Source organism: Musca domestica, unplaced genomic scaffold (genome assembly GCF_030504385.1).
Source record: "Musca domestica strain aabys unplaced genomic scaffold, Musca_domestica.polishedcontigs.V.1.1 74, whole genome shotgun sequence".
NCBI classification, from domain to species: Eukaryota; Metazoa; Arthropoda; class Insecta; order Diptera; family Muscidae; genus Musca; species Musca domestica.
In genome coordinates, this window is record NW_026712391.1 from 2,939,477 (window position 1) to 2,966,875 (window position 27,399).

Sequence of the window (27,399 nt, forward strand, 5' to 3'; positions counted from 1 at the left end):
TTGCGATTTCATTATTAATGAAGTAGATTCTCTTTTTTTTGGGGGATTTTTGTTGTTTTTCTTTTGAATTAAATAAAAACTATTAACTAGAAATTAAAAAAAAAATGGTAATGATAATAAAACAAAAATAAAAATTATTTTAAAATACAATTACGTAGACAATAATGAACAACATTTCACATTTCTAAATACGATATTAGGTAGATAGGGTAGATAGACTTAGAGCGATAGCTTAATCTCCTTCGTTTTGATGATGGCGTTGTCGCATCGATACTGACCGGGGGCGTGGTAGTTGGTAGGTGGTGAAATGGTAGTTGTTTTTTTTTTTGCAATGCTGGTCGATGTTTGTTTGCATTTTCATTTCTTCGAATACTTATTAGATTTAGTAACAAATTATAATAATATAATAATAATTACAAGCATATAATAATAATAAAAAAATAATAAATGACAATTAAACAAAATAAAAAAGGTCGTGTGGAGAGAGAGAACATTTTTTACAAAGCGAGCGAGCGATTTAATGTTAAAAACAAAAAAAAATTAAAAATTAAACAAATGTGTTTGCATTCGAGTTAGTAGAACAGGAACTCTGGGATTGTGGGAGGAGGTAGGAATGGGAGGATCAGGAACAGGATCAGGATGTGGGGGATACAGGATCTGTACGGGCTGGGATTGGTTGCATTTAGGGCGAGACACATCTGGGCCATGGGAGTGGGATACTGGACAGGAAAACGGGAACAGGACGGGATTGGGATGGGAGTTCGTTGGGGGGGGAAATCCTTACTCAAACGTCGTGTGTTATCGTCTTCAGCAGCTATGCTAGCGCTAGATTTAATTGGTCGTTTCGCTTTCTGTCGTATCGTTAGTTTTTGTCTCTGTTGCAACTCTCTGGTCGTCGCCGTTGTTTGTTACAGATTGTACCTCGTCCGATTGTTTCAGATCCTTTTCAACAACTAAGGCCGGGACTTCTTCTACCTCCTTGACAACATTGCTCGCTTCGGCATTTGAACCAGCAGCTTCTTCTACGGTTGTAGCTTCGTCTTCCGGTGCGGCAGCGGTGTCGGTATTGGTATCGGTTTCACGTTTCTTGTGACTGTGATCGGGTATATTTTGTGTACACGAACAGGGACACATACACTGATCTTTGCGGCCACTACCGCCACCGGGGAATATCGAATTCAAACTAGAACCGTAGGGGAAGGGGGCAGGTTGTACACCCAGGGGCAAGGGATCAAATGCATGTTGTTGTTGCTGTTGCTTATTGTTCAAATTCTCTTGGCAATTGGCATAGGCCGCTTCGGGCAAAATGACTACGGGCATAAATGCAATAATGGCACCCTTGGGAATTTTGTCGGGCGCATAGAAGGCCGGATAACCGGGCACTTGAGGCACAACGGGAATTTGTTGCAGAAAAGCCATCGAGTTCATTATGTTGCCAAAGTGAGCCTGACCAGCAAAGCCGCTTCCGGTCGTGAATTGTTGTTGGAATTGATTGGCGTTGAAGGAGTTAAAGGAGGAACTGCTTGGATTGCTATTGGAGTTGAAGGATGTCGATGAATGAGCCTTGTCAGCTTGGCAGGCACAATTGTTCGCAGTTGTTGTTGTTGTTGTCTGGGAAAGAGTGGGATGGAATGTTACATTCTGTGGCTGTTGCTGATATGCGGTACCTGTCTGTTGTGTCTTGGTGGTTGTGGTCTTGGTGATGGTCTGTTTGTTTTGGGTTACCTGTGTCTGTGTGGATGGTGTCTTGCTAACGGTCACCGTGGGCGTGTAGGTCTGGGTTTGGGTTTGTGTTTGGAACTTTTGTTCGGGTGTGCGATTTATGAAGGCATTGTTGCTAACATAGTTACCGGTGACTTTTTCGGTTACCTTTTGGAAGGGTTGACCGCCAAAGGTATTGCCGGAGGTGGTCGTGGTGGTTGTGGTGGTGATTTTGTTGCCACCACCAAAACCACTAGCGCCTCCGCCGCCTCCACCGCCACCTGAGGTGGTGCTAACCACCTTTTCATAGCCAGCCGTTTGTGGCGGCAAATAGCCACTGGTAACTTTGTTGTTGTTGTTGCTATTGTAGTTGTTAGTGCTTGTTGTCACGGTCACCTTACTGTCACGGTCCTTGTTAGTATTCGTGCCGTATGTGGTTGTTGTGGTCTTGTCAATATTCAAACCTGTTGTTGGTATTTTGTAGTTGTTATTATTACCATTTTGATTTGTTGTTGTTGTCGTCGTCGTTGTAGTTGTATGGGTCTTAAAGTACTTGTCCTTTTCAGTTGCGACGTCCGGGACCTTTGAGTTGCCAATAATATTGTAGGTGTTTTTGTTGTTGTTATTGTTGTTGTTGGCGTTTTGGTTCGTTGTGGTAGTGGTAGTCGTGATTTTGTGTTGTTGTTGTTGGTTGTGGTAGGAGGATGTGGGAGTGGGAGTGGAAGAAGAAGGGGGAATATAGGTTAGTACTTGATCAAACGTTTTCTCATCATAATTATTTTGATTCTTTTGATTGTTGTTGTTGCTATTGTATTGATTTGACTTATTACTATTGGTATAGGTATTGGTATTGGTATTGCTATTACTATTACTATTGCTATTGGTGGTAGTGGTATATGTGGTGGATGTGGTTGTGACCTTCTTTTGTGCACCATCATTACTGTTCACCGTATAATTGGACACAAAAGCGGTCGGTTTGTTGACCGAGGCTGGTGGTGTTGGTGGATTGATGCTTAGAGAGTATGATTCGAACTTATTACTAGTTGGTGGATTGTTACCCTTTGGTGGCAAGTAGCCATTGTTCTGGTATGTCGATTCCCTGGGATCATCTTTTTTGGGTGGTAGATAGCCTCTGTCACCGCCGTTGGGTGGTGGTGGGGGTTGTTTTCCGGGAGGTCCTGGTGGGCCGGGACGGGTGGGACCGGGTGGGCCGGGTCTGTATGGGCCTGGTGGTCCTGGTGGGCCAGGTCTGGTGGGGCCTGGAGGTCCTGGTGGGCCAGGTCTGGTTGGGCCTGGGGGTCCTGGTGGGCCGGGTGGTCCTGGTCTGGTTGGGCCTAGTGGTCCGGGTGGGCCGGGAGGTCCGTATGGGCCACCGGGTCCTGGTTTGGTTGGTCCATCAGGTCCGGGTGGGCCTGGGGGTCCAGGTGGTCCGGGAGGTCCTTTTCGAAAGAGAACAAAGAAAAGTTAGTTGTGGTGTTATTGGCGAATGTAAAGTCATTTTATTTTACCCTTTGGTCCACCAGGTCCTTTAGGGCCGCCGGGTCCCTTAGGTCCGCCTGGACCGCCGGGGCCTTTGCCGCCGCCATCACCGCGTCCGCCTTCACCGCCCTTGCCGCCATTACCGCCATAACCTCCATTGGGGCCAGTTACGTGCACATATGGTGGTGCAGGTGGTCCAGTTGGTCCTTCAATGTGAACATATTTACCAGAATTATCATGATAATATTTACCCTCTTGAATGCCTGGAAAAAGCAAAAATTTTACAAATAATTATCATCCAGGTCCATTGGTGGGGAGTGGGTCTTAAGTTCAACTTACCTTTATATCTTCCATCTTCATATTTACCATTATCTAAATTGGGTTAAGCAAAAAAGAAGTCGGACAATGGAAAAACAAAAAAGAAAAACAATTAGTTCAATTGCCAGAAATTGGTAATGGTTATTCGGTTACTCGACTACTTTACGGCTACAAATACAATTACAAGAATTTATTTACTATTGGACTAAACTAAGTACGAAACTAAGTAGGTTATGGTTACACAAGAAAAAAATTAAACGTCATTATTGTCGATTAAACTAAAAATACTGAATACTGGTTATTGGTTACCCATTACCTACAGTAAGCCAAAAAAGCATAAGCCCAACACCATAAGCTTGACCAAAAAAAAAAAAGTAAACCATCCAAAAAAAAATAAAGACAGTTTCCCGTTTCCAGGGGTATGGGTTAGTAAAAGCCCTTAAGGCAGGCTTTCCGGTGGGGTGAGGAGAGAATGGAGCATGGAGGGTGAAATAAAGTGCAGGGTTAATTTACCAAGAGCTGGAGAACAAATTTGATACTCCAGAGAGAAAAAAATAGAAAATAAGAGAGAGAGAGAGAGAGAGAGAGAGGTATAAAACAGTAATTAAGAAGTTCAAGAGTAATGTGAGTTGAGTGTAATTGTGGGCAATAGTTGTCTAGTGTAGTGTGCATAGGCATGTGTGTGTGTGTTTGTGTACTGAGAACAGGTGAGAAGAAGCTTATGATTTTGTTTTTTATTTTCTTTTTGTTGTTGTTGTGGTGGTTGTGCATTCAGGGGGACTCGGTGCTTTATATAAAATATATATTTTTATAAAAAAGAAGAATATAACACATGATTCCCATGTATTGAAGAAAACGAAAATTGACCTCAAGACAATAAAAAAACAAGGGGGAAAGTGAATAGAGTCCCAATAACATTAAAACCATCGGCATATATAGGCATTTATAGAATTATATAAAAAATGTGAGAATATATATGTATTTAGGAAGAGAGAGAAAGAGATATAGAGAGTAAATATTCTTATGCAAGAGTGTGCTTGAGCAAAAATAACAAAAAAAAATTGCAGTGCCTGGAAAAGTGACCCTAAACGATATAATCTCTGCTAGAGTTATGTGGTCCCCTAAGGTGCTATTACGGTCCTAGGTTCTGTTTTTTTTTTTTTGTGGTCTGTGCGTCGTCAACAATTTTACAGTTACTGTTTTTTCTTTTTACAAATTCTGTTCTCAAGCTGAAAATAAAAGACAAACTCTTTAAAAAATACAAAATAAAAATAGCTTAGTTCCTATCTAAAATAGAAGACAAAATAAAAATTATTTTGAACCGGAGCTTGGATACATACACACATTGTTACACATCATATATATAAGAGAGAGATACATACAAGAGTATATTTTAATAGCCTTAATATTGCTATTGGTTACATGGTCCAGCAAGACATAGGTAGGTTGGTAGGCAGAGATATAGCCAGTGGATCCGGCAGCGGTTAGATTTCGTTTTGGTGCTTAGGTTAGTGTGGGTAGTGGTGTGTGTGTGTGCATGTGGAAATTGTGGTGGATAAAAAAAAGGACAGGTTTGGGTATCGGGAAGAGAAATGAATATAGTATGTTTATATATTTGGTTTGGGGTAGGTTTTAGAACTGAAAGTATGGTGCTTCGGTAGAATTTTTTTGTTGCTTTTGTTTGGTTTCAAATGCACATTTGTTAGTTAGTTCTTATATGATCCAGGTGCCGCGGCAAGCTTGAAAGCATTTTTTTTTTATTCTTAAACATAGTAGTAGTTATATAAAATAAGATATAAAAGGCCTAAGGGTCCGTTCGGCTAACTTCGGCTTACTATGTACAATGTGTATGATTTCGTTCGTTCATTTATCTTTTTCTTTTCTTTATCTAGATGTAGTCCAAGCTCCGTTTTGTTTGATTTATTGACTTGTATGTATGCTAACCTTGGGTGTATCCGATGGCCCCAGGAAAACCGGTCGATGCCTGTCCTTCTAGGTTACCGCCTGAATATGAGCCGCCGAATCCTGCGCCTTGACCAAGTTTTCCTGGGGTTCCCGATCCCGATCCTTTTCCAAAGCCAGTTGGGCCGGGAGGACCTGGTGGACCAGGTGGGCCAGGAGGACCGAAGGGGCCTTTGGGACCATTTGGACCCTTGGGACCATTTGGACCGTTGGGTCCAAAGCCGCCATTACCTCCGAAGCCACCATTGCCTCCATTGCCACCGGCTCCACCATGTCCTCCTTGGGCGCCAGTCACATGAACATATGGCACTGCAGCTGGTGCACCACCGCCATCTGTAACACACAAACAAACCATGTTCTAGCTCCATTCTACGTTGCTTTTTTCGCTTTTTTTCAAAATCTCTCACTGTAATTTCCGGTATTGTAGCTGCCAGGCTTCAGTGCCGACACAACCTGGTTCGACGACGATTGCAAACGGGAGGCACCATCATCCAATAATCCTGTGCCCTTGCCGGCACCGTATCTATGGATTTGGGGACTCTTCTGATCGGAACCCTTGAATACCAAATTCGATGAGCTCGAGAATCCGGGAGCAACGGGTTTCTACAATACATGATGAGGGGTTAAAATTTCTAATTCTTTGGCACCGCGACGGCCATCTTACATTATCGACAAAGATCAACGGGATATTGGGGCGTACACCACCTTCGAATTTACCACAACCAATGGGGAAATACAATTCATCCCATTGCAGCAACACACCGGTGCTCTTGACATTGGGATCGTTGGTGGGTGGATAGGTGACGACAGGTTCCATGGGTGTGACTGTGCGATAGCCATGGGCATCGGCTACATAGTGAGTGGCGCGCAATACTTTGTAGGGATCGATGTGACCGTAACAGCCGTAGGTGACACCATCAGGACCGCGGGTCTCGTGATGGAAATTGCCGGTCTTGCCGATGTCATATCCGTAACGGTAGGCGTCTTTTGGTTGGGTAGTTAAGTTAAGAGGTTGGTTTTGGTTTTTGTATTGTTTTTAAGGTAAGGGTAAGGTCAATGAGTATCAAACAGAGTAAGAGAGAAAAAAATCCTATATAAACTGGATATAAACCTAACAGCCCTAGCCTCAGCTATGATTTGAGAAAATGAGGAAATTTTATGATCTGGAGGAAGAAAAAAAGTACAACAACACTGACACTGCTCGCATAAGGAAAAGCACAGGATATCTGTTTTCGGGTGGTGGGGGAGGAGGTTTTTTGGGGGGAAAATTACTCTTCTTTTTTCGGAGGGGTTTTTCGTTGAGGAAATGCTTCTTCGTTGGTTTTGTGGGGGAGGAGGGAGGTGTTTTTTAGATGGGTTAAACTGTAGGTAGTAAGGAGGTGTTTTGGAGAGGTGTTTTGTTTTTTTGGGGAGGGGAAAGGGGAATAAGGGATGAGTATGCGAAGCTTTGTTTATGTACGAGTACTACTTAGAACTTCCATTGACAACATACAGGTTACATATTATACAAAGAAGATACATACAATAGAGATAAGGAAAAAAGACAGGTATTAGGTATAGGATAAGTTGGTGGTGGTGGTGGAGGAGTAGGAATAGGAGTAGGTGGAGGAATAGGAGTAGAGAGCATAAAAAAGTGTTTGGTATTAACTAGCAATTTTTGGTTTGGATTGCTTGTTTGCTTAGTTGTTGTTTTTTTTTTTTGGTATATTGTTTTTTGTTTTGAGTGGTGGTGGGTGGGTTTGTTTGTTTGTGGTGGTGGTGGAGGTGGTTGTGGTGGTGGGGAGTAGAGAGAGAGAGGAATAATATTTACAAGTCGAAACGATCTGTGGCGATCTGTTTTATTGGTTTTGATTTTGGTTTTTGGTTGTAGAGATGGACGATAACTGAGTTTTGATTACTACTGCATTTAAATGGCTGGCGCTTGCGTACTTGTGGCTGATTTTCAGTTTGTTTTTATTTCGGTTGCTTGGCATAATTTTGTTTTTTGGCTTTTAATTTATTTTCTTTTGTTTGCTGTTGGCTGGCATCTAAAAAAAATATTTGTTGCTTGCCGCTAGAGTTTTAGTAGTAAAGCTACAGAGTTGTTTTGTTTTAGAGATAAATATTGATAAGGAAATGAAAACAATTTATTATTTTAGATTTTGAAAATTTTTTTGAGGGGGGATATCAGGGTTATGTAGACAATTCTGGGTGGACTACATGAAACAACAAACAAAATACCAAAGGATACAACAAAACTACTGGAATTTAAGCTATTTGAGCTGAGCGGGGATATTCGCTCAAACCATTTAGTATTGGAATTACAAAAACTAAAAAAGGATACTAACTACCAAATAAAATTGTAAATGGGGATATTCACAAAATTACAGTTTTACGCCAAAAAAAATATGAACTACTAAAAATAGTATTTTTTTACTGCTGCCAAAAATGTTTAAAAATCAAAATATTTGGTTAATAATATCTGCACGATTAAATGCAGATTAATTTTGGAGATGTTATTTATTGGTTTTAGTGGGATCCATGATAGTTAGGTGGTAAAGGGAAGGTTAATGAAATGAATTTTCTACAGAAAAAAATATAAAACAAAACATCAAACTAAAATTGTGGTTAGAGGAAGGGAGGAGAATGATACAACTACTACAAAAGGAATTTATTTTTCTACATTTTTGTTGTTGTTGGTTTTCTAAAGGAAAATTAATACAAATTTTTTCTGTACATGATTTTATATATGTATATATGAGGAGGATAGGATTAGGGGTTGGGGGTTATTTGAATTTGAATTTGATTTTTTTTTCATAGGGATGTTGTGATGTTTGAGAAAAAGAACTGGTTGTACTTACTGGTATCGAAGTTGGAAGAATAATATTGCTTATTGGTCGTCTTTTGATCTTTAATGTCAAGAATGAGACGACGATTTTCTGAATCTAATTTGACAGATATTGCGCATTGCACTAAAATGCAAGCGATGGCCTGGAAATGGAAAAGACATAAAAAATATATAAATAAATTTGGATATATAAAATAAAAAAATAAAATCGTAAACAAATTGAATTTTTGTTTAGGGAAAATAAATAAGAGATATCACTTAAGATTTATGGAAAAATTGTAATTTGAAGATTTGCGGTAAAAAAATTATTTGATCTCACCGGCTGTTGTTCGCATAAAAGTAGGCAATGCATAGAATGTCTTGTATATCAGCGTTAAGCCAAGATGAGAATAAAAACAAAAATTCCCTTCAGTTGAACAATGTTATATTACATACAATGTATATATAGAGAGAGGGAGATTAATTCGAAAAATTTTCTCAGAAGATCTCTGAAAGATCTAATGTCTATAGAAGACATGGAGAAGACTTCTCAGACTATGTGGCAAAGTAGGCAATACATAGAATGTCTGGTATATCACCGGGCTCCCGTAGGCACCAGATGAGAATAGCAACAAATTTTCGATTTAATAAAGCATTGTTTTAAGACGTACAATGTAAATATAGAGAGAGGGAGAGTAACTCCAAAAGTAACTCTCAATTTATCTCTGGAAGATATACTGCATATAGAAGACCTGGAGAAGACCTCTCAGACTATGTGGCAATATATGAAAAAATGATTTGATCTCACTAGCTGGTGTTTGCCTAAAAGTAGAAGTGCATAGAATGTCTTGTATAACACCGTTAAACCAAATGGCGACCGTGATGAGAACAAAAACAAGAATTCGATTCAGTTAAACAATTTTTTAAGACATACAATGTAAATACAGAGAGAGGGAGAGTAATTCGAAAATTTTTCTCAGAAGGTCTAATGTCTACAGGAGACATGGAGAAGACCTATGAGACAATTGCTACATTTCAACACATTTTTTTAATTTTTTATTTTATTTATTAATTTTTTATACCCTCCACCATAGTATGGAGGGTATATTAAGTTTGTCATTCCGTTTGTAACACCTCGAAATATACATTTTAGAACCCACAAAGTGTATACATATATTCCTGATCAGCAGAAAATTCTGCGATGTCCGTCGATTTAGCGATGTCCATCCATATGTCCCTCTGTGGAAATCACTCTAGCTTCCGAACGGAATAAAGTAGATTGACAAAATTTTACTCAAATGTATATAATGTCTGTAGGACTTTTGGTATTGAAAATGGGCCATATAGGTCGACGTTTTGGTATAGCCCCCATATAACGGTACCTCCCGATATTCGGTATTTTGATGATTTTAACAGCATTATTCATCGGAATTGTTTCAAATTTTGTATTTGAAGTTCGAAATGGATATCACAGCCTAAGACAGAAAATTGTCTGTGCAGGTCCACATTGGTATAGCCCCCATATAACGGTACCTCCCGATATTTGGTATGTTGATGATTTTAGCGACATTTTTAAGATTATAACGGTTTTAATTTTTTTTTTGAAAATAATGTTCATTACAGTTTTGGACCTCATGGAATAAATTCCAATTTTAATTTTTTTTCAAAATTTGTAAAGATCAAAGAGCGTTTTGAATAATTTATTTCCTAAACATACCACAGAGATTCACAAATATTTTAATTTTTTTTTGTTTTTTTTTGCCATTAAAATTATGAAAACAGGAACCTGCATCAATAAATTATTAAAAAAAATACATACAAATAATTTCTAAATAATTATTTTATATAATTTTGAATATTTTTTGTTTCTCCCTTTTTGAATATTGTCACACACGAAAAACATAAAAAAAATCTGGAATTTTTTTGCTCTCTTCACAACTAGAATTTCTAGAACTAGTTGGCGTTTTCTAAGCTTGGCTAATTTGCATAACAATAAATTAAAACAAGAACGGAGGCGAAGTCGAAGTGGTTTAACTTGGTTTCCAAGATATTACCCATAATTTATGAAATTTATTTTATTTTAATTTTAAATTCGAAAAAAAATAATATCATCGTTCACCTGGCTTGACATCATTTTCAGCCAGGCAGATTCCCAAAAAAAAGTCACTTGGCCAAAAAGAGGAAATACTTTGTTTGCGATGTTGTGTTAACAACCAACACAATGTCAATTTGAAATGACAAATTATTGTTCTGTTTTTTTTTTTCTCCCCACTTCTCTCATTGTGTTTTTATTTCCAAAATGTATTTTTTTGTTATCTGATTTGTTTTTTTTTTTTTTTTTTTGGATTTTGTTGTGGCTTCTAGTTATTTTGCTTTCTGTTATCGAAGCAATTAAAAATTGTTTGTAGATCCGGTTCAAATATATGCAAGATCTGCAAGTGTGTGTTTCTGAGTGTTTGCAGGTCTCTTTACCTTCTAAATGTCAAAATGCACTCGATTTTCATTTTTGATGTCTTTTCTCTGCGAACATCATTAGACCTGCATGGATTTTAATGAACATTATGCAAATTTGTAAATTTTGTTGTCTTTTGCCATTGCTTGGCGTTTGGCTGTGTTTCTCAAACGTAAAAACGCATTTGCGTAAATGGCATTTGCAAAAGCAAAATTTTTTGAGAGGTATCTTGCAACAACAGCTCCCCTTGCAAACTAAGCAACAATTTCCAAAAAGATGAAAAAAAAAACATTCAAAAGGCTTTTGAAAAGCAATTATTATTGCAAGTCAATGATGCTTTGATCATCAAGTCAAGGCTTGCAAGCCAAAAGAAAAAAATCCATTAAAATTATTTAATTTTGATGAATTGTGACAGAGATAAAGTTGGGGGGCTTTAAACTGAAACTCAATGAAAGGCACTATGACTAAATAAATAAAAATTGGTGCATACTTTCTGGCTAAAGACAGCTGAGCATTCAAGTTTCATTCAAAATCCTGGATAAAAAATGCATTCGAATAATATAATCCTTAAGAATTGTGGTAAAAATATGGTTGGTTTTTAAATGGATAAGCAAGTAGATTCAATTTAAAAAATGCTGCATACTTTCAGGCACAAATCAGCTGATTTGAGACAGATGATAAATTTCATACCTTTAAAATCCTTTAAAAAATCCTTAAAAAATGTTAGCTTTGATGTATTTTGGAGGAGGATAATTAAATGCAATTTAGTTAAGCAAAAATACATAAAACTGGTGCATGCTTTCAGGTATAAGACAACTGATTGGATACAGCTGAGACCACAATTCAACACCATACACCCTTCGTAATGTATGAGGAAATTTATGATGGTTTAATTGATAGAAGACGCTCTACACCACTTGAGTGGCTAGAATACCTCATACATATCTTCTCTGGGCAGCAGACCTTCTCTTGATCTTCTTTAGACAGAACCACGTATTTGATATTCTATAAATATTATACCTTCTTTAAATAAAGTCTCCGGTATGAATATGTCTTTATATAAACTGCTCTTTTACAGGTCTTATATGGCTTGGAAATCTCCAACAATTTTTCTGCTGGCAGAGGATCTTCTAGAGATCCCCTGTGGTCAGAAGACTTTTGACAGGCCATCTGTCGGCAGAACATCTTATCCAACTGATTTGCTATATCCATGTACCATGATTCAGGTACAGCCCAAATTTCGAACCATATAAGACAATTCATGGACTTTTTATTGACCTTCAGGGGATAGAAGACCAAGACAAAGGACCTTCTATGGGACAGAAACCCTTCTTCTGTCCTCTGTAATTAAAAGACGTTCTAGAAATATAGGTCCCCGTATAAATATATTCTTATGGCAATTTAATAGGTCTTCTATAGCCTCTGGGTCTTCTGTAGTCAGAAGACTTTATATAGGTCTTCTCTTGACAGAATATAATTTTCAGGTCTTCTATGGACAAGAGTGCCTTTTACAAATCGTCTGAGGACGTAATTACTTCTACATGTCATCTATGGGTAGGAGATCCTCTACACTGCAGGAAGACAGGAAGATATTACAGGTCTGAATAGCTTGACAGACTTTCTGTGGGCAGAAGACCTTCTTCAATTCTTTAGAATATATTCTACAGGTCTTCTATTGACAGAAGGTATACCCGTAGATGTCCTTATGGCTATTTTAAAGGGTTTCTATAGTCTCTGAACTTTCCACAAGTCTTCTGTAGTCAGAAGACTTTATACAGGCCTTCTGCTGACAGAATATCTTTTCCAAGTCTTCGGTGGACTGGGGGACTTTTACATATCTTCTTAGGACGTAATTACTTCTACATGCCTTATGTGGACAGGTGATCCTCTACGCGCCTTCTGTAGACACAAAGATATTACAGGTCTGAACAACTTGACAGATTTTCTGTGGGCTGAAGACCTTCTTCAATTCTTTAGAATATCTTCTACTGGTCTTCTATTGGCATAAGGTATTCCCGAAGATCTTCTATGTTTCTTCTTTGGACATTAGACCTTCTATGGATCTTCCTGCGGTGAGATTGAGTTTTTTACTCTCAGCTGGTGCCGACAGGAGAGATCAATTCCAAAAACTGCATGCTTACTCTCACAAAGTGCCCACGGGCGCTCTTTTCATGAACGGTCGTCTATGCATTGCCTACTTCCAGCGAAATTATTAAATATTGAAATCAAAAATTTTCCATGGCCCATGTAAATCCAAAAAACCTTGAAACTAATTTCCACCAAACAAATGACCAAAGCTCGATTGATATTCTCCGTGATCGAATAAACCAAACTAACGGAAAACAATAAGAATTTATTGATGAGGGCCATTTGTTTCAGCAATATTCAAAATTCAATATTTTGGTGTGTGGTGGTGGTGTTTTTTTTAGTTTCTTTGACAGCTTTATTTCATTAATCAAGTGTCAAACAATACTAAGTTAGCGCACAGCTAGCCAGCTCTTGGCTACATGGCCCAAGTGTCTTCGCACATACTAACGTGTATTTTGTTGTTGTTGGTTTTTTTTTATTATTTTTTGATGTTTAAATGCCAGGCTTAAACAACTGACTGACAGACTAAACAAGTCACATTGGGTGTTTGTTGGTGGTGTTGTTGTTGGGTATTTTTTTCTATTTTGCTTTTTGATAGCTTCTTAGTGATGATTTGTCTCTTGTGTCTCGTGGCTAGCCGTAACAAGACACCATCCGATTGTTTCGTTTGTTGGCAAAGGGCGTGTTAGGAGTCTTGACTGGTTATTTTGTTGCAATTAAAAGCAGTTATATGTCTTTGACACGTATATACGTACGTAGCATGTGTGTGTGTGCGTGGTGAATCTGCGCAAACGCAACGCAATGAATTTAGCGTGGAATGTATGGGGTTAAGGTTAGATGAATAAATGGTTTTAATAATGGCTTTTCCCCAGGTCCAAAACAAAAGCATATAAAAAATAATTCGGCATTAGACCTCACAAATTAATGCGGAAGCCGTTGTGTGCGCTTGTGTGTCAAAAGTAAATATGTTTTTAATTGCAATCAATAAAGAAAAATAAACAGCTAAGATAATACACAAAACCGTTAGGCTGGCTGGCTAACTGCCTAGATTAAGGCATCAAAAAAAAACATCTGATATGACCTCTGAAAATGTCAAAAGAGATTTTTGTTGGTTTTGATTTTTTATCTCCATTTTCTTCTTCTTTTGACTTAAGAATTTAAGGCATAATGTCAAATTGCCTAGATAACAAGTTTAAATGTTATTTAGTTTTTTGTTCTGTGTGAGCCAAGTATGTGAAACACGATTCCAAGAGTGGCAAATTTTTGATAGACAGCCTTAACAAATTCTCATACACGTTGTATAAGAATTCCAATATTACACCCCGCCAAATAATAAACACGAATTTGAAATGTGTTTAAAGACCCATCACGTTTTTCTTGCTCCCCTGGCCAAGCCATAGGTCAAGCAGCATCTCCTTAAGTCACTCACTCTAGGTACATGTACACATACATTGTTTGGCAAGTATGTATTTAAGCAAAAAAAGAAGAAGAAGGCGAAAAAAAAACTAATCACCTCAAAATCACTTGACGTTTTTGACATAGACAAATGTTTGGAAATCTCAACTGTAAGTAACAAGTAAACGCTCCGGCAAAAAAAGTGGTTACAAGTCTTGTTCACATGCGTGCCAGCCAGAGTTGTTATAAACGCATGACATTTGGCCACAACGAATGTAAAATCTAAATCTGATCGATGGATGGCTGATGACTCGAATGGAGCCAAAACAACTTGTTGTTGTTGTTGCTTTATTTAAAAAGAAGGCATTAGCTCAGTTTTGACAAAAGAAATATTTCGTACGTGCAAAGAATGGGAAGAAATATAACCTCTCTCTCTCTCTTCTGCCCACACATTAGTGGTGGATGGATGGATGGATGATTGTTTGCAACACCTCTCGGTGATTGATTATGCTGTGATGTGAAAGGCATGTAAATTAATTTGAAAATAGAATTGGGTGTGCTCGTTTTGACATTGAATGTCACATATGTTAGCTTTGAGTTATACTATCTTAGGCTTTTAAAGGGGAGTTGCAGGTTCCCAGCATCTGACAATTGTTATGTTCTATTCATCTGTTTGCGTGGGAATGTCCTTGAATAATAACAATAATAATCGTGATAGTACTATTGCGTATGTAAAATAGGTTATTTTATGCCTACTTAAAAAAACAAACCCCTTAAGAGCAGCCTTACTCACAATATATGCATTGGTAGCGGTGCCAACTCAACGGGAAATTAAAAAAGAGAGAAAGAATATGTGTGCTTTATTTATACTCTTTCGTTCGTAGTTGCTCATAACTGCTTTTTGAGCAGTGATAACCAAGAAGAGAGCAAATTTAAGAGTACATGTGATAAGAAATTATTCGGAGGGAATATTAGAGCCACACAGTCTATTGAATCACAAATAAAAGTGATAGTCTCTCCCGCTATCTCTCTCTCTCTCTCTCTCTCTCTCTCTCTCTCTTAATAATCTCCTCTATCAAAACTATCTTTGCATTTCTTGTTTGCCATGAGTGTTCTCAGACTTTAGTGAGTAATGGTGTTTGTTTTGAGATAAGAGAGCTCTAAAGGTAAAAACAGCCATCGACATTGTTAGGTCCCCTGAATTGATAATTGGATAATTGTTTAACATCTGGTGATTCAGAAACCACTCAAAGCTATGCGAAAGAAACCTGGTAATTTTCGAAATTTTGGCAGAAAATTAACTAGATCTTTGATATTCCGAGACAAAAATGTATTACCTGGGCCAAAATCTCCAAATCTCTTGCCAAAAACATGCTATATGAGCACTCATGGTTAGAAATAGAGGTATCAGTATATAATGAATTCTCCACTTCTCGTGAGGAACTAAAAATTCTCCCTTTGGTAAATTTTTCAGTAAAAATTAAAGAGAGGAGATAAATGTGAAAATGGGATCTTCTCCGAAACAAAGAAGAAAGTCTGAAGTAAAATGCCTCAAATGGAAAATAACCAAGTATTTCACATGGTATGATCCCCAGAGAGCGAGAGAGAAAGAGAGTGCTAAAGTGCATGTGCTAATCTGACCGAAGCTGGTCGAAACGAGTACAGTGTGTTAATCTCAAATTGGAGGTGGTCTTTAAAATTGTAAGCTAATTCAGGTCTTAACCAGTTTTTGACGAATAACGTTCTCTCAATGCACTCTTACCTCTTTAGAGACTGGTATAAACCAATGTTGGACAAATGGCATAATCTCTCTCACATGACACATCCCTTTCCCTCCTTCACATTACACACAATAACGAATTGAAAGATTGGGGGAAGAGAGAAATGTGACTCTCTGCCCAATGGGGATGGATATACTAAATCGGTGTCACGATTTGTCATTTTAGCATTGCATTAACGATACAATGCCTATCGAGAGAGGAAAAAATACTCTCAAAATATTCGTATTGTGATCGGGAATAAAATCCCGGCTTAATTTCCTTGCAAAAACCAGGTTTGGGCAACCTCTCACATGACACATATTTTTACCTCTGTTCTCATCCATACACACTCTTTTAAAGGAATTCCATTAACATTCACACAATCACAGAAATGAGAAGGAAAAAGAACTCAAAAGTAAACAACATCACACATTTCTGGCCCATCACCCATATATCTTTCTTCACATACATAAACACTCATTTATCCATTCAGACACACAGTTACAAAAAATAATGGAAAGGGAGAGAAGTTTCTGCCCAACGCAGGCTTAAACAAGAACGACAAAAATCATGAGAGTAAATAGATTTTTCGGGGAGATAAAATTCATACGTGCAGAATTTGGCTGGAAAATATAGTTTCCTTTGAAGGGAGTTCTCGAAATAAGAGAAAATATATTGCTGATCCCAATTTATATCAGGACCGGGCAGAGAGTCGCACTTTTACCTTCTCCCAATTTGGTGACTCTCTGATGGGATTGTTTTTCATTGGTTCTTATTGTGAGCGAGAAGAGAATTACGCTCACTAAAGGCATGCCCAGACCCAGGTCTGTATATATTTGGAAACAATATCTGCTTCTGCCTGGCCCTTGTCTATATATGTATTTGGAAACAATGTTTTAATAAATAAAATATTCAATTAATACATATTTTTGATTTTTTAGAGAATTTAAAATATTTAGGGAGAAAATTTTGGAGTTTGTCATTATTTATTGTTTTGGAAAGCCTTATCTGAATGTTGGGCCATTGAAACAGCAAATATTTCACAAAATGGTCCTTCGATATGGCAATATTGTGCAAAACAAAGCCAATATTTTGCAATATTAGCAAAATTCATTAATCATATTGTTTCATTTATTTTATTTCTTAGAAAGAAAAAAAAAAAACAATCAATAAATATAATTATGTGATAATCACCGCTGCTGACAATGGCTTAGTTTTCAAAGTTAGTAGCCGTTTCCGATACTGATTTCATGGATGTTTTTGATATTTTCAAATAAAAACCATATGCAACGTTGGCCACGACTATTTGTCATGCAAATTTGAAAGTAATAAAAATTATTTCTTTTTATATAGAAAAAATACCACCACAAACATAGAGACATATTCATTGCTAATTTTATAAGTTTTTAAATTGTTTAACGTTCGTTTGTTATTAAAATTTTATAGGTTTTTTGTTTTAGGGTTGACAGCCAGCCAGCCAGCCATTCAAATGCTTTGTAAGTTTTATGGGTTTTTGTGCAAATTCATCAGCGTCATCATCATCTTCAGCGATTTGTAAGTTTTATCTCCCAAATAATCATCTGCCGCCTTAAGTGGCACATGCTTCCAATAATCGAATACAACAAACTCATTATGCGTTGCATTCATTTGGTGGGGGGAGAGGGTTTTATGGGTTTTCTTTGAAGCAGATGTCAAGTGGATTACTTAAGTCAAGATACCAGAGAATGGAATGGAATTTTTGAGAGATGACATTTAAATAAATTTTGCCAATCGGCTGGTTTTTTTCATGAAGATAACATGTTTATGATATCATCTAAATCTAGCATAATGAAGGCAGCCTCAGATTATTTTGCACATTTTTCTTCACAAAAAAAAAAAAATGAAAAAAAATATTTGAAACCAATAACATTATCATAACTAGTTGAATACATAATTGACCAAATAAAACTAGTCAATATTAACTAACTAACAACGTCAGAAAAAAAAGAAGGTTCACCTCCCCTCCCTCTCCCTCTCTCAAAAAGAATTATTGAATTATGCGGCCACAGAATTGTGAAGACAGACAAACCTTACGCATTGCCATAAAATATTGACTTTATGGCAACAAGGTCAACTGGCCAACTGCCTCATGACATGGCTGGTGGAATGTCTGTGGTGGTGAATGAACGTGAATGTCATGGAGGCTCCATTTGGATTCTGAGTGCATCTTTTTTTCAAAAGCTTCACTCAAAAACATGCATCATACACACACACTCTCACACCACTCTCGTAATGCACAAAGAGAATGCAGTTACTTTTACAGCAGAAGAAGAAAAAGATAAAAAACGCAACTGGTTTGCAATGCAGTTAAAATTTAATTTTATACCCTCCCCTACCCCGGTAAATTAAGGCTTCCTACATGGATTTTTGGTAAACTTGTTCCAGAGCTGTTTTACCAAAAATCGAAAAAAAAAACCAGCCCTAACCAAAAATCGCAAAAAAGAGCGCTGTGAAGGCCACAACAATTTTGGTACTTGCATTGGAAATCCCTCAAAAAAGCAGTTGTTGTATGTTTTCCAAAAAAGCAAAAAAACGGAAATTTCTTTTGATTATGGCCAACCAACACAGGATCCACAATGGCATGTATTTCTTTGGATTTTGATTTGATATTAAAATCATATTTTTTTTTTTTTGATTTGAAAAAAAAAAAATCGAATTGATTAGCATTAATTAAATTAGGCCTCGCCAAGTTTTATATCGACATTCCGGTTTATGGACGAGCCAAACAAAACATCGATTGTTTGCAGTCACATCCGCATTTGGCTTGGCTACAAAACAAAAACAGCTATGCCAGTCCAAAACAAAAACAAAACAAGATCACCAACATCATTAGCATCCATCTGCCCGCCATCAGCAGCAGCCGAAGAAAATGTTAGTGACAACTTGAAATATTTGGCTGTGATGTCACCCCAACCAAAATAAATATTTTTGTTTCATTTTGGCAAAAAAAAAAAAATAAAATAAAAGAGTGGTGAAAACCCGCAAGTTTCTTTTGGCCATAATTTAAAGCCATCTTAGACAATTTTGAGAATTTGTAACATCCGCCCAGATATTTATGGCTTGATTAAAAATTATTTGGGAATTTTGTGGGGAATTAGCACTCAGCACGCCAAGTGTTAGTTAAACCCCCACTCGCACGAAAAACCCCCACCACAAAAAAAAAAACAACAATTAAAAGAGTCAATAACTCTTCTAACTTCCTTGGTATTGCGTCCCACATCTATCTCAACACGTCCATCTAATTTAGCCAGGTTCGGTTCGGTTCTGTTGGCATTTGTTATCTTTTGGTTTGGTTATTTTTTTTTTGTGGCTGCTCGAAATGTTCTACTTAAGGGCCAATTAAATTTAATTTTGCCACCATTCTGGAAGTGTTCTTTTGGCCATAACAAAAATAGACATTCACTCAGACACGAATTGGCCAATTGGTATGCCAAACAGACAAAGTTCTGTTATTACAAAAAATGCAAAAAAAAAAAAACACAAAAAAAGTTAACCCAAATAACACTTGGGAATAGGTGTTGAAACGCAGACAAAGAAGAAAGTATGGAAACCCCCATGGCTCGATTTGATTTATAATAGGTTTCTGGGAACAAAAAAAGAAACAAGGTTTTGAAATCATTCAAACACAGTAAAATGACAAATGAAACACAAGAATACCAAATATTATTCAATACTGGAAACCAAAACCCTCCGAGGGGGCACATATGGAGAATATAGGAAGGAAAAAATGGTGGAGTTCATTGGATTCCTGAGCAACGATCTTTTTCAACGGGTACTTGGTAACCGGTTAATTGTTAGCCAAGAGGTTACTTGCTAACCGATAACCGGTTCCCAAATGCTCAGAAATTTATTGAAAACTATTCTAATGCAACATTTCATATAACTTTTACCAAAAATTACTTTCTTTTACTGCCAACTGCTTTGTCTTTCCTGTACCGACTACTCGATTACTTATCGCCCATTAGATTAGTTTTGGGTTCCCTATAATGTTTGTATATTATGTCGTATATTGAGTTAATTTTTATAAGCAACTCTCAATTAGAAGTGAACGAGAGTTCAGTGAACCTGTTTTTTTTTAATTTTTTTCCAAAATCCATTCATCCTTGCTTAGAAATGGGGGAAATGGTTATTCGATTACTCGTTAGGAGTATAATGAAATTAGAAAATATTTCTATTTAAATGACTCCCTGGATTTGAGTAGGGTGTTTGGTGTTGGATGGTTGTTTGGAAAAGAGAAAATTGTTTAATTGAGGACCTAAATAACCCGATAACCATTTGGCAAATATTTAGGTAATGGTTACTTAAAACGGAGACCAACAAAAAATTAATGTTTTTCATTATTTTTGAAAAAATGTAAAACCGGTATTTCATTATATGTTCGCGCTCTTCTAATGGGTATTTGGGGAAGTTTCTGCATACTTTGTCTGTGGGCCATACCTGTATTAGCTTTGTAGAATGAACCGTGTGTCAACTGTTTACGAAATGAAACAATGTATTCCTTATTTCTTTTCGAATACTCGTTGGTCCCGGAGCACTCCCAAAACTATGAAGCATAGCATAGCTTTAATTAGGCCAGTTCAGACAGAAAAGAAGTTCCCTCCATTTAGGATTTAATTTACAAAATATATTGGCAAAGACGCCAAACATTTACCCATTTGGTAATCGAGTAACCGACTACTGATTTATATGAAGAACAGGAGAAAGGATTAAACAATTCATAAGAAAAATAGTGTTTTAGAAACTGTAATGAATATTCCTATTTAAATTGAAATTAGAATGATTGAAATGCTTTAGAAAAAATAATGAAGAAACGAATACCGGTTACCTGAAACCCTTTTTAGGAGGGTTTTGTGTAGGTATCGCCAAAAAATGAGTTCTGTTTTATTTGAAGTAAACTCGAAATAAATATTAAAAGGCTGTTTTTATTCTACTGTATAGATAAATAAGAAGCGAATACCGGTTACTTAAAATAAATTTCCAATATTTCGGTTACTTCAATCCATACTTTAATTGGATTTTATTTTTTTTTCTTTAATTTAAAGAGTTCAAATGCCCGCATTTCTTTCAATTTATCCCAATTTCTTTCCAGAATTAACCACAATTTCGAAATGGTTACTGAAACATTTAAATCGAGTACGGTTACTTGACACAAAAATATGTTTTTTTTTTTCACTTATTTAGCTATTATCTGCTATAATTAACTACAAACTAATAATTCACATGCATTTTTCGAAAATGGATGTAACTGAATACCGGTTACTCGTCGTAGAAGCGCTCTTTTTCTTATTTAATGGATTTGAAGAGTTCAAATTGGACTACTTCCATTCACTTTCCCAAATTGTTTTCCAGAATTAACCAAATTTTAAATCGGTTACTGAAAACCGGAATTCGAATACCGGTTATTCGAAACGAATTTGTGCAATTTTTTATTTAATTAGCTATTATCTGCCATATTTAACTATTAACTACAATTTATGTAATATTTCCATCAATTTTTCCTATAAAGCTGTTAGCGAATACCGGTTACTCGAAAAGGGGTACATGCCATTTTTCGTTTCATGAGATTGTAAGCATTCAAATTTACTCATATCTCATTATTTGCTCCGGTTTCTCTCAAAATAAAGCTATTTTCAAACCGGTCACAAATTAATTCGAAATCGATTACCGGTTACTTGCAGCGTATATGTTTTTTTTCTTTTTTGATATGTGGCGCTTATTATTAATTGTGTTATAAATTACAGATCTATTTAGCTCTTAGCTACAATTTATTTAAAATTTCCATCCATTTTTCCACTAAAGCTTTAACCGAATACCGGTTACTTGAAACGTGTGTACTTTACTTTGGATCTATTTGAATTCAAATTTATTCATATCTCTTCATTTGCCCCAGTTTCTTTCCAGAACGAAGCAAATTTCAAACTGGTTAGTTAAGCCCAATTCTCAATTCGCTGTTTTTTTTTTTTTTTTCTTCTTGGCCAAATTTCATTGCACCTGCATTTCTAACGGTTTATTGGAAATAAACAAAATTTCCTATATAACTTTAATGACATGTTTATGGCCCATATAACTGTTAAAATGAAACAATTATCTTTCTTTTTTGGGGGGTTTTCAAACATCCTTATTCACCGATCATCCCAGAACATTTCGGATGGTTGCTTTGCCTGCATGTCTCTGTGTGTGTCTGTGTGGGATTTGTTTGAGAGAATTTTAGCCAAACAACAACAACAATGTTGTGTTCTAAGATTTTTTTTGTTGTGGTTGCTGTGTTTTTTAAATAAAATTATTTAAATCTCGTTTTGGCTTAGAGCAAAGCACCGCTACAGCATTTTAGCTGTACGGTTCGAACAACTCAAACATTGTCATAAATACCGTATAGCCAAAGACCCGAGGAGTCAACCAATCAGCCATAAAAAAATAACGTAAAATGACATCATCTGTTTGCGGCGGATTTCTTCTAGTCATCAACATCATCATTATTATAATCGTGTGCTGGCGAAAGATAGAAAAGATAGACTAGTTGCAGAAATTTCGCTTTTGTTTTCGAAACATTTTGGCCGAGAAAAAAAGTGAAACTCTTTCTTTTGGGTGGCTGACAAAGCACCTTTTGGCTTTTTTCGAATTGGGAACACAGATTAACATAATATGTTTCGTTTTTTTTTTTTTCTTCTCAATTTATGGCCATTTCTTTTCAAAATACACATATTTGCCGGTCATCGTCAACGCCTTTCCCTTTGGTATTGTTAACGCCAACACAATGCATTTTAATGCTTCACCTCCCGGCAAAAATTGTATTGTATTTGAAACGTGATATATTTTTAATGATATTATTTCAATAAAATAATTTTGAAAAAAAAAAAAAAAAAAAAAACGTTAAGCTCTTGAGGAAATAATCAATTTCGCATAAGCCAATATTATTTGGGCGTTCAAATATTATTACGTATCCCAAATATTTGTTTGCCATAAGTGATCAAGTGTGTCTAGTTTGTTTTTTTTTTTTTTTTTTTGTTAGCTTGTTTATTTATTTGAAGAGCCAGACAATGCCATCTCCCGAATATTCAGAAATTAAAGCAGTACTTGCTAAAACCGGTGAATGACCTTGAGAAATATGCAAAGTAAAAAAATTGAAAAAAATACTTGTTTTGCAGCAACGGAAGCCGTATGACTTGTGGTGTGTGATGTGAGTGTGCGTATGTGTTCTTGTTAGCCAAGGGAACCCAAGAAGTGTTCCTGACATCGCACACACATACACACACACTCAAATCCGTAAAGTCATCATGTGTTGCTGGAGTTGGATTACAACCATCCGAAAACAAAAACATAATTAACCAATTTACAGACTCATTGCTTTGGTGTGGGCTTTAGCCTTTTCTGTTATTGCTGTCTTTTCGGGGCTTGGTTGTTGTGTTTGAAATCATCATCTTCTTCTTCAGCAGCAGCAGCAGCTGATTTCTAGCTAGGCATATACATGTGTACACACGTCAGTTTTGAATTTTTTTATTCAATTTGCTAATTAACCTGGCAAATACTTGCTCTCAAAATAAGCTACTTTTTTGAATTTGAATTTTTTTCGATAAACTCAAAACATTGGGCCGGCTCTAAGCGTGGTGTGTATGTGTTGCATTTTTAAACTGTCCATTAGACATTGCAAATTTTGGACAAAAAAAAAAACGAAAACAAAAACAATTGAACTGATACTGAAATTGAAATTAGAATAAATATATTCTTCCAAATAGAAAACGCCTGACTAGATTCTTAATTTGTTTTCGTATGAATTATGGGGATTTTTTGTCACGAGAGAGCGAGAGAGTAACTCTCTTGGAGGTGAGAATTTAATATCCCGGATATTTACAAACACAATTAGAGCAGTATAATTCTCAATAACACAAATCAAATGTGTTCGTTATTGAATTTGCAGAATTTGCAATTTTGGAATTAGCATTCAAAACTGAAGCGGAATTGATTGAAGGCTCAAGTTCCGGCCTACAAGAGCTGAATGCCCAGTGTGGAAGACCCTCTTTTTCAAAATCTGTGTAAGTGGATTTGAAACCACAAATGCCAGGTCTAAATGCCACCCATTTTGAGTCTAAATTCAATTTTCAGTCTCAATATTTTCTGAATTTGAATTGAATTATTATTGAGTTATTGAAACAATATTGCAAAATCTGCAATTCCGGAATTAACCTTTGACAACGAATTGAAATTAATTCGAACCAAAAGTTTTGCTGTAGGGCATATGGCCGTACAAAAGCTTGATGCTGAATTTTGAAGATCATAGAAGACATTCGTTTTCAAAAATAAAAAATTCATTTGAAACCACAAATGCCACACATTTTTTGAGCCTGAATTCCAAAAGACACCTCCATAAAAATTTCCTCTCAGGATCCGTAGAATCTTCTTCACATCCATTTAAAAAAAAAATCACTCCAATAAAAATCGTGGTCAAAAGTCATTGAATCTTTCATAAACACCAAATAGCTTAAGGTTAGGGAAAAGAAGGTAGGGGATAAGGGTCTACGGGGACACAATTGGGTATAGGACAGACAGGGTCGGAAATGGATTAATCAGGATTTCCAATGGTATACCAAGGTTTTGGGTTAAGGGCTTCAAAAGGGGATATTTTAGAGTGGGACAATTTTAAGAAAGGGTTTTGGGAGTTGGATTTTTATTTCGATTCCAATGACAATTTTCACAACGACAATTTCTTGGCGATAAGTTTCTTCACAGCAGGAAAAGAAAAGGCAGGTATCCCTCAATGAAAAAAATTTTGGTTGAGGAGGTTTTGGCTATTTACACTCGCATATGGTGGACCTATAGGGCACATTTCCTTAGATCTCAAAATTATTACATTTTAGAACAAAATTTTCAATGAAAAATTTTGGAAACAAAACCCGAAAATTTCCCATTTCAGAAAAAAAATTCCCTTAAATGGAAATTTTGGTTTCGGCATCTTTGGAAATATTTCATTCAACTTTAATAAATAGGGTTAATAGAATCTATTTTGGTAAAAAATATTGAAAAAATCAAATTTGGGAAAAGTCCAATTTTTTAACAAAATTCCCTCACAAGGGAAATTTTTGTTTCAGCATTTCTGGAATTTTTTAATTTTTCCAAATATTTGTTTTTTAGAAGCTTGTATTCGATATGTTTAGACAGGGCGAACTATTTTGGAGCAAAATACAACAAATTTCTCATATCCAAAAATTCCCTTGAAGGAAATTTTTGGTTTCGGAATCTTTTTTAGTATTTCATTCCATATTAAAAAATTAATAAAAAAAATGAAAATTCCCTTTAAAGGGATTTTTTTTTTTTAATTTTCCGTTATATTTGGATCTGTTTTAGAAGCTTGTATTCGATATATTAGGACAAGGCGAATTATTATTGTTGTAAAATATAAAAAATATTCCCTTATTCAAAAATTTCCTTTCCATACATCCCATGGGAAAAATATATCTCCTATGGGGAATTTTTTCTTTCATTTCTTCAATTTTCGGAAGCATATATAAATTGTATTCGCCATAAAATCTGTCCCATGTGCAAAATTTTTCCCTCGATGTGAATTTTCTGTTTTGTTATACTATTACAAATGTCTTTAAATTTTGGAATGGTCTGATTTGACTATTTTAGAATGAAAGATAAAATATTTTCCTACATTAAAAATAATTCCAACAGGGGAATTTTTTCGTCTTTAATTTTTGGAAATTTTTTAATTTTTGGCTATTTTTCTCTATTGAAGAAACATAGAGGCAATTGGATTATTGGAAAAATATTTATTTTATGATAATTCCCAAAAAAAAAAAATGGATCATAAAATACAAATTTCCCATTTCGGATTTTTTCAGAACTAAATTTTTCTTAGAATCCCCGAAATTCTTTTTTCAACTAAAATTTCCCTTGAAGGGTATTCTTATTTTAAAGTAAACACTTTTGAGAATAATCCTTATTCCTTCAAATTTATTGGGCACTTTTTTAAAATACTTTGCAAGCTCGAATTGATCTTCTTCAAATCTTTACTTTTTAAATTAATTATTTTCATTTTTATTATTTATAATTTTTTTTTCAGTTAACACTCACCATGCAAAAAACTGCACGCGCCATACTTCAGCAATTATACACGTGGTAAATCACAGGTATTTAAAATAAAAAATATTTATGTTTACGTTCTAGTGATCCAGTAAATAAATCTTGAAATAAAAAAAGAACCAAAGAAAAACAAAAAAATTAAAAAATTTTGTCAACACTTTTTTTCTACAGCACTTAATATTATATATTTGATTTCATCTAAATAACATGCTTTTTAGTTCTTTGCAGTGTTCTTTTTTGGCATTTTTATATTACAACAACAATAACAAAAAATATTCCTTTGTGGGTCCTTTTGTAATTTTTTGTTTTTAGAATATTCTGTTCATTTGTTTTATTCTTTATATTTCATTTAAAGTTTTTTTTTTGGCAATAGTCTTTTGTTATATACTGTTTTGGATATTTTTATAAAATTCAAAATTTACAATTTATTTCAAATAGAGGATAAGTTGCTAAGCTTGAGACCGTACCGTTTTGATCGACCTATGAGAACTGAAGATGATACGGCAAAAGCTTTCGAATATAAACAACGTCGGTGCGCAAGCGTTTCTTGGTTTGGAGATGCGTTGTGACGTCACTGAAGGAGAGTAAGCCAACAACTACCTAACACCTCAGCAATCCCCTCGACCGGGCACACAAATCTGCTCACACAATATTGCCAGCATCTGACAGAGATACCAACAGCAAGAACAACAATAATAACAGCAAACGAGCAGATATTTGGTTATGGTTAATGGAGATGAGTTCCATGCAGTCAGTTTGGGTGTGTGTTGTTGTACTCTTTTTTAAATTTCTACTCTCTCGAAAACAAAACCACTTACTCACGTTTCAACCACAATCTCTTAACCACAGCCAACACAATAACAACAACAACAGCAATCTTGGCCAAAAGCTAAAAACATTTGCTTAAAAAAGCCAGTCAGTCAGTATTGAAGAATTCTAATTTTGGCAAATTCTCTTTCTTTTTTGGCTGTGAGAAAATCACCCCTTTTCTTCGTGAGTGAGTGTGTGTGTGTGTTGATGTCTTCGTGGTTATGCTTAGCCATCAAATTTGGTCGATCGGGTTTCTATCTATGTGATATTAATTTTCTCAAAAAATAACCAGAATTTCTTGGTTTTTAATTTTCGAAAAAAAAAATCTTGTTTCCAACCTGAAGACTTAACCTGTGTTGAATCATTTGAAAAGAAGATTTTTTATTATTTCATTTTTTTTTTTTTGGCAAATACATGCATATTTGATCATCTAGATTTTCCTGTTTCATCAAAATTGGCGGAATTAAAATTAAATTCTATTCGATAAGAACACACGCACACACTCACAT

At 35.8% G+C, this 27,399-nt stretch overlaps 1 protein-coding gene across 2 annotated transcripts; it reads right to left on the bottom strand.

The window, feature by feature from the left end:
• Positions 1-314: 314 nt before the first annotated feature.
• LOC109613643 (probable serine/threonine-protein kinase DDB_G0282963) lies at positions 315-26,587 on the bottom strand. 2 transcript variants are annotated; one of them, XM_059130388.1, is made up of 6 exons: positions 26,548-26,587; positions 26,072-26,181; positions 8,301-8,430; positions 3,520-3,552; positions 3,210-3,443; positions 315-3,140 (listed from the first exon to the last, which is right to left on the bottom strand). In XM_059130388.1, exons 2-6 carry the CDS (start codon positions 26,093-26,095, stop codon positions 832-834), a joined length of 2,730 nt encoding a protein of 909 aa, XP_058986371.1. In that variant the 5' UTR covers positions 26,096-26,181; positions 26,548-26,587; the 3' UTR covers positions 315-831. The 2 variants fall into 2 exon arrangements, with proteins under 2 accessions (XP_058986371.1, XP_058986372.1); XM_059130389.1 differs by having other exon boundaries at positions 26,503-26,561.
• Between the last annotated feature and the right edge of the window lie 812 nt (positions 26,588-27,399).

Excerpts from the sequence above, each read along its gene's own strand:
- LOC109613643 (XM_059130388.1), bottom strand. The coding sequence starts at position 26,095 with ATGGCGCGTGCAGTTTTTTGCATG. Across the intron at positions 3,553-8,300 it reads TTCTTCCAACTTCGATACCA|ATAATGGTAAATATGAAGAT; the intron begins GTAAGTACAACC and ends AACCCAATTTAG. Across the intron at positions 3,141-3,209 it reads AGGACCTGGTGGACCAAAGG|GACCTCCCGGACCACCTGGA; the intron begins GTAAAATAAAAT and ends TCTTTCGAAAAG.